Consider the following 15,662-nt stretch of genomic DNA (forward strand, 5'->3'; position numbering starts at 1 on the left):
GTCCCACCGCTCTCCGTGTGAGACCAGGCCTGTCTCAGCACTGAGCCCTCATTTCCTCTCCAGGGAGCCAAGAAGGCACCTTCCAGGAGAAAACTGCTATCCTTTCATCCCCCAATTAAATTTCCTCATGCCCAGAGTCTTTTGCAAGAGACCCTTGCCCAATATACCCCCAGGACGAACACCTTTCCTGCCGCCAGGCCCACACTGCTCCTCAGGGCCTATCAAGTGTCTGTCCTTTATTGATGAAAACCACAAAAACAATTCAAAACACAAAGAGGTAATAGAAGGGCATCTAGAGATGAGGACTTTTGGTGGTTATAAGGAGCTGGTAGAGCAGGGCTGGTCCCCCCTCAAAGTGCTATCGGGACACCTTGGGCTGGTGATGGAGGATGAGGATGGACACTGGGCTGTGCTCCCATGGCCAGCAGCTCCCTGGCCTGTGCTGGCTGCCAGAACCACCCGGATCCCTGGTTTGGCTCCAAGCCCCAGCTGCACAGGAGCTGGAGGAGATGAAGCTTTGTGTGCCTGGTGTGGGGCTCACAGGATCCTCACAGGATCTTCCTCCAGGTGCTCTCAGTGCAGCGGTTCAGGATGAGGTCTTTGCTGGGACGGGGAGGAACAGCAGGTTGAGCCTTGGGCTTGTTGTCCTCTGGCTCATTTTTCTCAACTGCAAGTAAAAAAGAGGCACAGGTGGGTCAGAGCTCTCCACCACACACCACCCTCATGAACATTCAGCAGATTCCTACATAATGGCCACCAAAGCTCCTGCCTCTCCTCCTGTCCTGCTGCATGTAGTGGTCTTCCTGTAGGTCACAGTGTCAGGATGTCACCAGTGCCCAGCTGGGAACTGTGCTCAGGGAAGCCTGTCTTTAGGTCTGCAGGAGGTCTGCCCATCTTTAGCTCTGGGAAGGTTATGGATACACACATGCATGGGGACTACCAGATCTAAAGGGGATACCTCAATATCTGTGTCTCTCCTTCATGAAGAGAGGTTTTTTTACAGGGGCGTGATCTGGTAGGACGAGGGGGAATGGCTTCACACTATGAGAGGCCAAGGTTAGATTAAATATTAGGAAAAAATTCTTTCCTGTGAAGGTAGTGAGGCACAGGTTGCCCAAAGAAACTGTGGCTCCCCTGTAGCTGGAACTGTTCAAGGCTATGTGGGATGAGACTTGGAGCAACCTGATCAAGTGGAAGCTTGGAATGAATTGACTTTAAGGTTCCTTCCTACCAAACCGGAATTCTATAATTCTAGGATTCTTCATGCAACACCTCCTTCTGGGGGCCCTGCTGACAGCTCACATACATGGTCATTGCAATGGTAATGGCAGCATGGGGGAAATTAGGTGCACAGAGGAAAGCACAGGTGCCAAGTGTGGGCTGACCTCCTTCCAGGACCATATTTTGCTCAGTCTGAGCTACAGCCAGGGGTAAGAAAACTCATGGAAAGAAACACCTCCCTGCACAGACTTTCCCCATGGGAAAAGGGCAGATGGGCATGGTGTGACCTCAGTGTGCCATTTATGGTGTGACCTCAGTGTGCCACTGTGCTCCAGCTGCCAGTGCTAGTCAGGGGTACAGGTTATGCCTACAAGATTCCAGTTCCATTGAGACTCACTGATGACATTGGCCTTGTTCTGGGAATTTCCCCTCGCGTTCCGCTGGTTCTGGATGTATTTCTTGCTGTTCCTCCTGTAGGTCTCCTGGCTGATTTTCTTCCGGCCCTGCCTGTGGATGCTCTTGGCATTTCGGATGGTGGATCTGCAAGGAGTGAGAAACAAAACTTTCAATTTTCATGCTGGCAGCTCTCACACCACACACTTCTTTCCCCACACTTCCTCCTCTGCTTCACCCAAACCCCAGTTTCTGCTTTTGGGTTTTGCCTGGTGGATATGCCAGCTCTTGAGGGCAGCCATCAGTGAGACACAATCTTCAGTACATTCAGAGGCAGCTGGATGGTGCTTTGCAAGCAAACACTGAAGGGTGAACCCTGAGCACAAGTGTGGAAGGCAATGATAGGGATTAGTGAGGAAGATCGGGCATAAAAGGCTGGAAGGATGAGATGGGAATGAGGTTCATCCAAGAAAGCCCCAGAAGTGATCTGTACCTCTTTGATGAATGAACATATAGCACCTGTCCTGGCCACAAAATTGAGGTCCCTAGTGTGCAGCTTGGCATGGCTCCCTGATGCTTAGGGGTCAGCTACAGGGGAATGGAGTATGGGGCATGTCAGTGTGCACCTGGATGTGTGGTGTTGAACCCACAGGAGAGAAACTACTGAGAGAAGTGTAAGGCCAGGAACAATGGGGCTGCTACAGGGGAGCTCTCTGCACCAGGGACTGTCCCCAGGCAGGCAGACAGAGCCCCTGCCTTGTCTTCACTGTCATGGCAGCAGTGAGGTAGCTCCTGATGTCCACCCCATGGCATCATCCTCCTGCTCTTCTCAAAGAAATGTGCCTCTGCCTTCAGCCCCTTCCTGGTCTGAGCACATAGCCCATCTCAGGTCACCACCTTTGCAACAGGGCTTGGCCTGGCTGCCAGTGCCAAGAGGCAGCAGTCACAATGGCAGAGGGACAAGCCACTGTCCTTGGAACAGGCCACCTCATCTCCCCCAAGGCTACCAGCAAACTGTGTTCAAATACGTGGATCTGAACCATTTTACACTGTCTCACATTCAATCCATGCTCCAACAAAACTGGATTTGGAGAGATTTTATAGAAGGCCTGACGTGCCATCTTGCAGAAAAAAAGAACAGCAAGTTCTGCCCTTTTAACCATTCTCTTTGTATTGGAATTCATGAGTTATTATTGCTTTTTATCTTTTTAATCTAAGTAAAATCCCTTGCATTAGTTCAAATCCTCCCATTAGATTAGGCCACTTGGAAGCTCCATTTAGTCAAATCTCTCCTTCTGAAAGATTCAGTGCACACACTTAGGAAGCAAGAAAATGGCCAATTTTAAAATTAAACAAGATTAGCCCAGAAAAGAAACTTTGCAGAAGGACAAGGAGAAATACACCTGATGGGAGGACCTGTTGGTGCAAGGATCTTGCAGCCCTGCATCAGCAATGGTAGTTGGGGAGCACAGAGCTGGTGGGAGGACAGCCCTGGTGTGTGCCCTGCTTACATTTCTCCAGGCAGTTCCTCACTGACAGGGCAAGCTGGTGCACCACAACACCCTGTCTGGTTTAATTTCATCTCCCTCAAGGAAGAAGGAGATGTCCTTCTGCCCTCCACACAGAGCTTCTCCTACCTCCGTGGAGGAGCACCCCGGTTCCTCAGCTCACTCTTCACAGAGGTGTTCACCTCCCCAGCTTTCTGCAGGTACATGGAGGGGTAATAACCTGTGGTTTCATCCTTCCTGCAGTGCAACACAAAAAAACATCACTCACAGTCATGGCTCTGCAACCACCTCCTCAGTCCAGGAGAGAGATTTGATCATTCTTGTGGGTGGTCACAGAGTCCCAGAATGGATTGGTTGGAAGGGACCTTAAAGGACCTCATTCCAACTCCTTGCCACAGGCAGGGACACCTTCCCCTAGAATAGGTTATTCCAAGCCCCATCCAACCTGGCCTTGAACTCTTCCAACTCAGGACATTCCATGAGTCACGATTCATGCCTGTCCCCCACATGTGGGTTACCTCTCATGTTCCTTGCAGCAGGATGAAAGTTGAGGTTTTGCAAAGCAAAATGTGCCAGAACAATTAGAGGCAAAATAAGAGATATGGTTGTGGTTTTTTTCCATCTGCCTCCTCCTTGGGTATTTCTGAAGCCCTCAGCAGAGGAATCTCCAGCTGCAATGTTTAATATTTGGCAAAGAACAGTCTGTGGGAAGCAGCCCTGCAAAAGAAAGTGCTGGGCAGTGGCACCAAAGATGCCATGGCTTTCCCTGATGTGGAGAACCATGGATGATCCCTTCCCTCTGCCTGAGTGCTGCTCACCTCACCTGTCCATGCCATGTCTCACCTGACAACCCACCAGCCATCAAGGAGCTTGTGGATGACTTCAATGGCATCCCCCTCCTTGAGGGTCAGCTCATCCTCTTCCACAGCAGTGTAGCTTTTCTGGACCACGTACGCTTCACCTACACATGAAATGGGGATGGCATCATGTGCCAACACCTCAGGAGTGGGGACCCAACCTCCCCAGCCACTGAGAAGAGGAGGCACCAGAGCATTAGGAGGCACCCAACGTTTTAGGCAAGACTCAGGGTGCTTCAGGTTTGGATTCAGACTTCCCCCAGTCTTGTCATTGCCCATGGCTCATCCTGGCCCCTTCACCATCTCTCCAGAAGAAAGCTTTTGGGTGCAAGCAGAGGAAGCACACATATCTCTGATCAAAAGTATGTTCAGAATTCGGGTGGTGAAATAAGGCAGAAGGAAGTGTTGTGCTAACAGAGCCTTTTCCAGTGTTGTGAAACCCACAAAGCTGAAGCCTGTGGGTTGACCAATGGGCACAAGTCTGCAGGATCCTCCCTCTGCTCCACTAGATGAAGCCCTGCTGTCAGGGCAGGGCAATGCAGAGGGCAGGGAGCAGGGCCAGGCCTGGTGAGGACAGCACTGAGGTGAAGCACTGTGAACACCTGCTCCTGATTTGGATGCTGCACCATGCTGTTCTGCTAACCCAGCACCTCAGCCTTCACCAGCCAGCTCAGCATGGCCACTGGTAAAGATCAGCCAAAACACAAATCTAATGCTGAGTTGCTTCCCAGAGCAGGGAAGCTCCCATGGTTGACACTGAGGCACCAAGCCATGAGATTAATCCCTCCTGGCAGCTCCTAGAGCACCATCTCCCTGCTCAGTCTGAACTGCCCAGCTTTGCAGTGAGCATCTCCGTGGAGAGCTGCAGTGGGCTGTGCTCTGACACACACCCTGGTCACCCCAACATTTTACCTGCATAGTTAGGCTCCTGCTCTTCAGACTCATCAGGACCATCCAATGGCTCCAGATAGGCAGCAGGTACCCAGCCTCGTTTATTCTTCAATTGACAAAACCACCAGCCTGCAAAGAAAGCAGCCATGGGCAAGAGCAGAGTGTTGTGGGGACTGGCACCAGGTCTGTCCTGGCCAGGGCAGGTGCAGGCATCTCCATGTCCTGAACAAAGGGACACTGCTGGGGCCAGTCTGGTTGACATGGTGCAACCAGAGAACTTAATCACTTCATCCTGTTCCTGCTGGGCAGGAAACCTCACAGGCTGAGGCATGGCCAGGATGTTGCACAGTTTTCTAGAACTGCCCCTCACCCTTCAGCCTTCCCTGCCATAACTAGCTCACATGCTGTGTTTGGACACAAGATGCAAGGGCAGTACTCATTCCTGCTGAAATTGTGGCAGGGAGTGGGCTGGCCCTCAGGGGCTCTCCAGGGGGATGGACACATACCGTTCTCACTCTTCTCCACAACATCCACCATGTCCCCAGCTTTGAGAGCCATCTCAGATGTGGAGCTCTTCTCGTAGTCAGCGATGGCTCGGTACGTTTGCAGCACAATGGGGCCCGTGATGTCTGCATGAGAGAAGTGATGGATGTTCCCTCCTTCAGCCCCCAACACAGAAACATCCTATTTCAGGCAGGCCAAAAGCAGCCCCAGGATGGCCCAAAGTGCCCCCCCCCCCCCCCCCCCCCCCCAGCCTCTTTCAGCCCCAAACCAGCTGGATTTCAGGACAATGATTGGATTTCTAGACAAGGATTTGGCTTTCCCACAGCTGCAGCTCTGGCACAGCAACCATGCTCATGGTGAGGGTATCTGCATGGAGTGACAACCTCTCTCCCCAGCAGCCTTCACTGCTGCTGAGGCAGCCACCTGCAGCCCTCTGAAACCTCTTACCAGTGGGGTTTTTCTTGGAATCCTTCGGCAGGAGGAAGACCTCGGGCTTCTTGATCCTAGACAGGTCAGAGCAAAGGCAGCTCAGTGCCAACCAGCCCTAATCCATCATCAGCAACACCCTCCCTGCAGGCTACTGCCAGCATCCACGGCCAGGAATGCAGGATTTCCCTCCAAGGAGCAGGCAGCTGGACTCACTGGCTGTCTGTGACAGGGTTCATGTCGTCATGACGGACCTTGAAGAAGTTGACCACGTGCAGGCACCGGGAGATCTTGTGGGGCAGGTTGACCAGAGCGTAGCAGTACTCGGCCAGTGTGCCCTGCCTGTTCTCAGTTGAGCGCTGCCCATCAAACCACTTTGGGGCTGGGGGAGAGGAAAAAGGGCTTAGAAAAAGCAGGCAGAATGCCTTGTTTTTAATACTTGCCCAGGCACACTGTTCTGAATCATTAATTTTGCCCTGCAAATAAGTGGGTCTGGCCCCGAGGTGCTACATGGCTGCATTGTGCCAATAAGGTGAAGCTTTGTGGGAACACAACTTATGCAAGCCCAGAAATGATCCTGTTTGACCCTATTTCAGTTTTAGGGTAATTCCTACATGTGTGTTCAGACTAGGCCCAACTGCTGGGCCACACATCCAACAGATGCACTGGGGCACCAGGAGGGGCTGAGGGGACCAGACTGCAGTCAGAGGAGATATCCTGCTATCCCACTGGTTATGGTGTTCTTGACTCCAGAGCCCTAAAATACTGCTGGCAATCCCGACCCCAGGCAGTGTTGAACTGCATGATGGGAGGTGCTTTTGTGTGGTCAGTGGCACCCCATGTCCCCCCTGCAGTCTGACACCTGTCTGCTGCCCAGTGCTCTCAGTTCCCCAAATGGAATAAGGATGTTTTGAACAGCCCCGTCATGGTGGTGTTAGTCCAGCTGCAATGAGCTCCCCCTGCCCCAGACTGGCACCCACAGTACTGCACAGTGCAGGCTCACTCCTCCTCAGAGATGTTGACCACAACTGCAGCTCTTTTTCAGACTTCCTTCTGTCTCCTTTAAAGCAGGAAAATAAATAAAATGGAGAAGTTTTCTGGCGTGCACCTTGCTTAGAGACAAAGCATCAGCTGTTTGGATCAGGAGTTCATTCTCTGTCATTGAAGATATATTGCATTATTTCCTCTTACAAAGTATCTGTGTGCCATAAGGGCATTAAACCAACGCCAGTGATGGTGTCACCAAAAGAGGGCTCAGCTCAACTCCACTCAGCTCAGCCTCCCCAAAAGCCGACACTTTATATCATCCAGGGGTCATGGGGGTCACAGCTGATTCTTCTGGATGTGCCTCTGGGGTGCCCAGCCTTCAGAGAGGAGGGAATGGGGTCTGCAGGGCTGCTGAGTGTTGGGAGAACTGCTGCCACTGCTCAGACCTTTCTGGGGTTTTGATTTCAAGCCTGTGTACAGCAAATACTGCACCACACACCTGTCTGGGAGGCAGCCAGCACAGCTCAACCCACCAGGGAATTTCCCAGCTGCAATTTCTGTTCCCTCCCCCCGGCCACGGTGCTTGCCCCTCACCTGGCAAGTGTGGGATGATCCGGTTCTCTGTGTTGATGTCCCCGGATTCAATGGGGAACATCTCCTTCAGCGCTTTCTGCAGAGCAGAGCCAGGCACAACAGTGAGGATGGTACCAGGGGAACACTGTGACACCCACTCCTCTGCCCCTATCTTGACTCCTTTCCTGGTGCTCGCCCTGCTGCCACCAACATGTGTTGGCTGGATCCCACACCTCGGCACTGTGTGCCCAGGGACACAGAGCCAACGGCTCCCACCTTCAAGGGGCAAAACAGATTGGAGGACTGGACCCAGGAGCCTCTTTTGAACCAGGTTTGCTCTGAGGCAATTTCAGATGGCATTCTCCCTCCTTTTTCCCCATCCCAAGCCTGTGTGTCCTGGGAGGACTCACATGGAACTCGTATATCTCAGTAAAGCGGCGGTAGACAACCTTTTCAGTGAGGTCATTCCACTTCACCAGGAACATGTAGACCTGAGGAGCAAAGCAGAGGCTGCAGTTCTGCAGGGAAGTGGGACACCACACCCCACTGTGCCTGGGGTGAGCCCTGTGGATGGTCCAGTTTCAGTTAAAATTGAATGTTTTCTTTCCACCACCCCAATGCAAGTAGTTCTGCCTTGCCAGCAAATAAACTGAGCACTAGGGAAGCTTGGAATGGACAGAGGGGAGAAACATGCAGGTGGGTGGGAAACAAAGAGGAAAAAGCCCTTTTCAAGACTGCAATGTAACCCAGGGCTTGCAAAGGAGGTGGCCAAAGTCTTGTGTGTTCAGGACAGTTTAGTCTCTGGCTGCCTCCAGCTCATGTTATCAGCCATGACCCCATTAAAAGGAAGCATTAAGGCTCTCAGTCACAATTATCTAAGGAAATTTGTTGCCCAGACTTTTTACTCTGACCAGTCCTCAGTCCTCACATGCCTGAATGCTGCTGAGTACTTACATAGTGCTGGCTGGGGAAAAACCTTTTCTCATAGCCCAGCAGTTCGATGTGCCGGATGAAGGCGTCCCCCATTGCTGCTCCTGCCTGTCTGGGTGCTGTCCCCTCCCCTCTGCCCTCACACAGCTCTGCCTCAGCTTAAAGCCCTGGGGAAGCGGAACTCTGGCTGCAATCGACCCGTAACTGTTTACTCGCTGTGGTTTCTACTGAGTCGGTGTTTCCCGTGGCAAATTCCCAGCACAGCCCCTTCCGTGCCTCCAGGACTGGGGAGGAGATGGGCTGGGAGGCCTTGGGGATACCCTGGAGGGACCTCTGGAATCAGAGGACAGTGAAGGATGAGGGCCAGGCCCTGATAGCCAAAGGGCTCCCCTGACTGCTGCCCTGCGATGGCACAGGGTGCTGCAGCACAGGGTCAAGGACAGGTGCCAGAGGCGCCTTTACCCTCTCTGTCAGAGCTGGAACGGCTGAATGAAGCATGTAACGCACTCCCTGAGCCCCAGGAATGGCAGCACTGTCTTTGTGTGGCTGGGAATGGCAGGTGAGGAATGTGAGGCACAGCACAGCCACGATGGGGCAGCCACGGGCTCAGTGTGCAAGAGCCCCTCCCCGTTGTATCACCATTTCCTTTCAGTCATTTGCAGCTTCCCCAAAATCTGCCACCAAAAGGTTCCTTTGAGGTCCCTGAGGACCTGAGACAATCGCAGCCCTGCTCACCACCTTACTTGAGCACGGGGCTAAATGGGAGTGGACCCTAGGCATAGGGAAACCCCAGAGTGGGCTGGAGACAGAGCCCTGTGTCCCACTGGGAGAGCAGGAGAGTCCCTTGCTAAGCCGTTCTGAAATGCCAGTGCACCAGCTGCATTCATGTCCTCCTCCTTCTCCATCCTCAGCCCTGAGCAGAAAAACCTGAAGGGATGTGAGAGCTGCAGGGATCAACTCCACACTGCTTGCAAGCAAAGGTGTACCCAGGGGTGCTTTTGTCCCCACCAAGGGCACCCTCAATTTACAATGGGCACCAGAGATGGGCAGTCACCTGACAAAGCCAGGCCCTGCTGTCCACAGGATCCTTGGAGGAGCCCAGCTCCATCCCCGACTGTGCTCCATCCCCTGTGCCCGAGTGCAGCCAACGTCTCCTGCAGGCAGCATGTCACCATGGGCTGGGTGTGAGAGCAAACCCAGCCCCATACTTAGGCAGGGGCAGAGGTGCCTCAGGCAGAGGCAGCACCCCTGTGCTCTGACCCTGGCAGGCAGCAGCCCCAAACCACAGCAGAACTGACAGGGGCTCTCCCCACTGACCAGGAGCAGCAAACCCTGGCACAGGATCAGCCCAATGCCCTTGGCAGCTTGTGAAGACAAAAGCTTGCTCTGGCTGCATTAAAACCATCAAATACTAACCATAGCCCTCCCCTGGAACCTGGCTGTGGTACTTGCAGCTGTGTTATAGGAAAAAGTAATTTACTTTTAGTTTCTTTTATTTTAACATGGGGACTTCCCTATATGCAAGGAAAACTGATACAAACACAGATATTAAAAAAGATCCATTTAGGGCTGTTTGGATTCTGCTCTGTTAGTCACCGGGTAACTCCTGCTTATACAGAACACCATAAACTTTGTCATAAAAGCTAATTTCAAAATTACAATTGTTTGTACTAAAATTAAAGCTGAATTACAGACAGTACATTACAGGAAACCACCTAATTCACATGTTTCTTCCTGTTTCCTCATTCCTCATCTTGTGATGTGAGAAGTGAGAGGTTTTAGATGCCGCTGTCCGTGAAGGATTAGTTCACAGTGAAACACCACCCATAACTCTGTGTGATGCACTGCTGAGCATTCCATCAAATGTCTCACAGCTAAGACGTGGCCAGCAGCATGATTTCTGAAGAAAATTCTCAGAAGAGGAACATCCCATCTGAACAAGCTGAGTTCTGTTGGTTTTGCAGAGTCTGGTTTTTTGCAGCAGGGGCCCTACAGAGGTGGCTTCTGTGAGAAGCTGCTGGAAGTTTCCATCATGTCCAGCAGAGCCAATCTCTGATGGCTCTGGACATGGACCTGCTGCTGGCCAAAGCTGGGCCAATGAGGGACGATGGGAACACCTCTGTGATAACAGATTTAAGAAGAAAATCAAAACAAAGTGGGGCACACAGTTTTTCCCAGCCAGAGGAGGTGAGAACATGTGAGGGAAACAACATGGAGACACCAGGGTCAGTGGGGAAAGAAGGGGAGGAGCTGCTCCAGGCGCCAGAGCCAAGATTCCTCTGCAGGCTGTGGTGAGACCATGGTGAGGCAACTGTGCCACTGCAGCCCATGGGGACCCACAGGGGATGCAGAGATCCACCCACAGGCCATGGGGGAGGTGCCCACGCTGGAGTGGGTGGATGCCTGGAGGTGGCTGTGACCCAGTGGAAGACCCTGCGGAGAGAGACCCTGGAAGCAGGGCCCCTTCCAGGCTGGAGCAGCCTGTCCCTGCAGGACTGCATCCTGTGGGAAGGGAAACCCACATCGCAGCAGTTTTGGGAGGACTGTGTGCCTGTGGGGGGAATTCACATTATAGCAGTTTTGGGAGAACTGCTGCTTGTGAGATTGGAACCACATTGGAGTTGTTCTCAGAGAACTGTCTGTCCCATGGGAGGCACCCCATGGTCTCACAGGGGAAGGACTCCTCTCCTAGAGCAGTGGAAGAAAATCTCGGTGATGAACTGACCAAAACCCCCATGTGCTATCTCCCTGCACAGTCAGTGCAAAGGACAGAGGGGTTGAGGGGAAAAAGGTGTTTTTAAGGACGTACTTTACTTCCCATTATCCTCCTCTAATTTTGATAGTAACAAATTCACTTTGTATCTCTAAGTCAAGCCTGTTTTGCCCTTGGAGTGTTTTCTCCCAGTCCTTATCTCAACTCATAAACCTTCATTAAATTTTTCTCTCCTCTGCCCAGCTGTGGCAGGGGAGGGCAAGTGAGCGACTTTTGTGGGTGCCTGACATCTGGCCAGCGTCAAACCACAATGTAAGTTTATTGAGTTCACGAACTGATTCATGTTTTGGGGAACAAGGCTGGGATCTGAACATAGGATCCCATTTTGACAGAGATGAAGAAGATCCACGTCCTCCAGACCAAGCTGGTCGCAGTGCTCTCAGCAAGGCCCCCCTGCTTTGGAGTGGGAACAGCACACACAGGACTTCAAAGGATGGATTTTCATCAAGGTTGTTGAAGATGGAGTGGTGAAGAAGGTTAAGAGTCTCTTAGGCAAATGGATTATCCTCTTTTTGGCACTGCTCTACCTAAAATGAGTACCAAAATCTCTCAGAATATAAGAGCAGGTGGAAGGAATGCCACCCTAATCTTTATTCAAAATGGAATTTTTGATTTTTGGTAGTTTAAATTTCAGCTTAATTCATTACAAAGCCAAGGGAGGCCTTTCTTACGTCACTGATAGCAGACAGCTGTTACACAATCACAGAAATGAGAGCCTGGTCTCCTCCTTGGCTCTGTGTCTCTGACAGGACAGACATGAAAAGAAACAAAGAAGTTCAAATTTTATATGTGGAAAACTTCAATTCCCAAGAGAAAAACACTGGCCAGCAACTGCATCACAGACATTTTGGAGCTCAGCTGGTGGTTGTGCTGTGAGAAAAGCCAGGGTGCCTTATCTGAGGAATGCCCAGTTCTACCATGGACACCCTGAGTCCTACACTACTTGGATCCAAAATTCCCACTTAAGAGAAAGGAGGCAGTCAACTGCACAGAATAGGCTTTTAAAGTTCAGTAAAACAAAGGAAGTAAATACTTGTCTGCTTTTTCGTCACCACAAACCTTCCCAGTTTGGACAAATCTAGTCAGAGCTCTTAAAAGTTGTTGGAATTTCATGTATGCATTTATTTATTAGTACAAGCAAGGCTTTTTAGGGCACATGTCATGTACTACTAGTTTGAAAATGAGTGAGATTTTCATACATGGTCAACATCTTAAAAGTCTGCTTACTGTTAGGACTATAAATTTCTTAATATAGAATTGATATTTGGGAAGTATAAATATTGGGGTAATTATTTTATCAGACTAATTTCTCTCAACTGGATATCTCTCAAAATGTCTGAGACCAAAAAGAGCCTTCAGCATTGAGTGCCAACTCATTGCCAAATCAGCATTACTGCCCACCCAGCAGTAGGCTAGTCACCATGCACACCATGTAAAAACTCCAGTCCTTTCAGCAGAACCATTGCAACCACTTTGACTTCATTTTTCTTTCAGCTCCTTCATACAAAGCTTCAGTAGACCCACTTTGCTGTTACACACTTGACCAGAGAATACCCTGGAATTATTTATTTTCCCAGTTCCTTTGCTGTGACAGTGCTGTGACATTTTGAGTGAGCACTGATGACTCCACCAGCAATAGACAGCTGGCAGGCAGCTGTGCTACAAGTGCCTCCTAAAGAGGGCTGTGAGTAAAGAAGGGATGAACCATCCTGCTTTTGCAGAAGGGGAAGTCAAGCCAGCTGAAACCTGGGGAAAGCTGCATTATCTCATTTCCCCGTTCTAAACATATCCAGAAGCAAGTGTGAAAGCTGGTCCTGAACTACTGCTGGAGGTTCATCAGCTCAGCGTGTCTGTTCCAGTGAGCAGCAGGCAAAGTGTTGGTGGTTATAATGTGGACAGTGCCCACATGGCTGGGTTAATAGGTAAGAGCAGGTGGGCTCATTCCATGGGTCTGGGAACAGCAGTCTGCTGAGGCAGGAAGGCAGGAAGGCAGCATGGCACCAGGCACCACAAGCTCCTCTCTGGAGAGAGGGAAGGCAGGACCAGGATGAGCTTTTTCAAAATGCCTCAGCATGGAGCTAACCCTGCCCCTGCTGACATCACCAGCACAAGGCCCCAGTACTGAAGTGAAAGCACCTACATCTATCTGCATGTTGTGAAACACAAGCAGATGTCCTGCAGGTCTCCCTCATCTCCAGAATGACAGAAATGTGCTGCTCTGAATTTACCTGCTGAATTTCATGTTGCTCCCAGGAAACAGCCACTGCACTCTATTGAATTTAAGGCTTCAAAATTTTCCTTGAAGATACAACCACCTCACCCACCCAGAGCTAGATTTCAGTCTCAAAGGCATGACTGGACAATACTTCTTTGCTGGCAGGAAATAACAATGCTGCAGCACATTCTACCTGCCTACAGAATTACTGCTAGGACTTGATTTGTTGTAAAAGACATAACTGTATATGCACAGACAGTCATGAAAAACATCAAAAAGGTTTTTATTTCTTCATCAGGGAGCATGATTTACCATTTGTGCATAATGCAATCATCTCACACTCATGCCAGTAAAAGAGAAATCTTTACAAATAATCTGCATTTTTAGAGATTACCATATAGCCAGAACTTTACATCTCTTATAGTTTGTGAAATTTGGAATAAAAAGATGTACATGATTCTTATGTGTTGTGACGGATAACCAGGACTACAGGGGACTTAATTTACTTGTTGTATTCACAGAATATTCTGAGTTTTTGACATAATGCGACTTGGAGCAGGCTGTAGTATGTTTGCATAACTAGTTCTAGATGAACAGAGTAACATCACCCAGAGCCTTCGGCTGAAAAGCTCTCACACAAGTCCACACAATTATTGCCTGTGGTAGGACTACAAGACCAAACCCATCATATATAAACTCTGTGATACTCTGATATAACATGTAATTCCTTCTTTGAATTAACAGAACAAACTATGATGGGGTTTAATTTCAGTTGGTTCCTAATCCACACACTGAAGTACTGACCATTTCAGTCTATCTCATTAATGCATACTAACCACCAAGTAAATCAGTTTATCTTTTATTTAGGAAAAACATATGAATTGTCATAGATATAGTAGGAAAAATTAGCTCAAATATACAGATACTATTGTCCAATGCACCAATAAAGTAATAGCTGAAAATTAATGTGGAGGGTTTTTCCCTCCAAAGTAAACAAATGGAAATCTTTGCAGGAATTTTTCATTACAAAAGTTAGGGTGCATTCAGGTACAGTGAAATTCAACCTTATTGGAAAATGTAGCAGCCTCACTTAAGTCCCTGTTGATTTTAATCCCTGTCATCTCCCCAGCATTGCTGCATCAAATTTAGGCCTTAAAATATATTCCAAAGTAAACTCAGACATTACAAATCTACAGTCATTCGTTGCTTTAAGTCAATTCACAGAACTGCTGAAAAAGTAGACATTTCTATATAACAGTACAAAACGGTTTGTATAGAAGATATTTTCTTATACAGGTATATTACACAGCTCCAGAGAGGCCGAGCAGACTCTTCTCAGAACAGGAAGCTTCTGACTAGGTAAGAGAAATTAAAAAACGTAAGTTAGTTTCATTGAAGCCTTATTTTGTCATAGTCTTATTACAGCTATGAGCAGTTTGTATTCTATTTTCCTTTTCTTCAGGCCTAGATTCAGCAAGCATGCCAAAGCTGAATATTGCTCTCAATAAATATGAGATTAAATGTGTGCTCAATGGTCTCTGTCAGAATTTAGAACAAATAATTATTTTAGTATAAATTCAGTGGATGGCCTAAAGCATCCAAAACCCTGAACCACGGCAGCATCAAATTGTGCAGCCATTGCTCAGACAACATTTCTGTGACCTTTAATTGACAAGTGAGGTGTTTTTCTATATCTCACTGGCTGCAGTGAGTCCTATAATGAATCAAAGTTTTTCCTTTAGTATATTTTATCCTGCCACATTCAGTTTTATGACAAACACCTCCAACACAGACTTCACTGATTTAGTAAAACCACTGTTGCAGTGCCTGCAGTGCTCAAGGCACAGGCAGTTGGGATGCTGGCCTGTCAGTTCATGGAACTTTCTACCACATCATTTTATTGTCCCAGTGCCACCTCCTGTGTCCTGGGCTGTGCTCATGCTCTATCGAAGGAGGGCCAAGGCTGTCCCTCAGCTCCAAAAACTTAGATGGTGCCAGGAATGAAACTCAGAGTGGCTCCCCTAGCCAACGATTCATTTTACTTTATACCAATCAAATCAAATTGCTGAAGTATCAAACACTGCATAATGAGGAAGATATTTGGGTCTCAGTATTACCAAAAAACTGAAATGGGAAGAAGTACTAGCATTTTCTTTGAATGAAGCACAGAGACTCCAAACCATGTGGGTCAGCATTTTAGATTTGGTGATGATAGCATTGCTAAAATTGCTCTCCAAAATCATCACAAATCATAATTTTTAGGGAAAAGTGACATTAAAAATAGAGTAAGAGAAAGACTAGGACATTTGGGCACTGTAAATTAAACTAAGTTTTTCATAAAAGTTTGATTTATGAATAGAAAGAAAACTTTTAGAGGAGGTTGT

General features: G+C 49.0%; 2 protein-coding genes across 3 annotated transcripts in view; both read right to left on the reverse strand.

Moving 5' to 3' along the window:
• Positions 1–239: 239 nt before the first annotated feature.
• Positions 240–8,421, reverse strand: NCF1 (neutrophil cytosolic factor 1). Its single transcript, XM_083875366.1, has 11 exons — positions 8,315–8,421; positions 7,771–7,851; positions 7,382–7,457; positions 6,017–6,182; positions 5,822–5,877; positions 5,377–5,499; positions 4,892–4,999; positions 3,966–4,083; positions 3,252–3,359; positions 1,619–1,761; positions 240–667 (listed from the first exon to the last, which is right to left on the reverse strand). Exons 1-11 carry the CDS (start codon positions 8,384–8,386, stop codon positions 549–551), a joined length of 1,170 nt encoding a protein of 389 aa, XP_083731492.1. The 5' UTR covers positions 8,387–8,421; the 3' UTR covers positions 240–548.
• Positions 8,422–13,556: 5,135 nt separating this feature from the next.
• GTF2I (general transcription factor IIi) overlaps positions 13,557–15,662 on the reverse strand; it is an 80,287-nt gene continuing 78,181 nt past the window's right edge. For both annotated transcript variants that reach the window (XM_083875224.1, XM_083875223.1), the window contains exon 46: positions 13,557–14,633. The gene's annotated coding sequence lies outside the window, so the exon portion shown is untranslated. The remainder of the gene's footprint in view (positions 14,634–15,662) is intronic.

This window comes from Zosterops lateralis (assembly GCF_965231275.1).
Source record: "Zosterops lateralis genome assembly, chromosome: 19".
Taxonomy (NCBI): Eukaryota; Metazoa; Chordata; class Aves; order Passeriformes; family Zosteropidae; genus Zosterops; species Zosterops lateralis.

Excerpts from the sequence above, each read along its gene's own strand:
- NCF1 (XM_083875366.1), bottom strand. The coding sequence starts at position 8,386 with ATGGGGGACGCCTTCATCCGGCACATCGAACTGCTGGGCTATGAGAAA. Across the intron at positions 5,878-6,016 it reads AACCCTGTCACAGACAGCCA|GATCAAGAAGCCCGAGGTCT; the intron begins GTGAGTCCAGCT and ends TGACCTGTCTAG. Across the intron at positions 5,000-5,376 it reads TGTGGAGAAGAGTGAGAACG|GCTGGTGGTTTTGTCAATTG; the intron begins GTATGTGTCCAT and ends CTTTCTTTGCAG.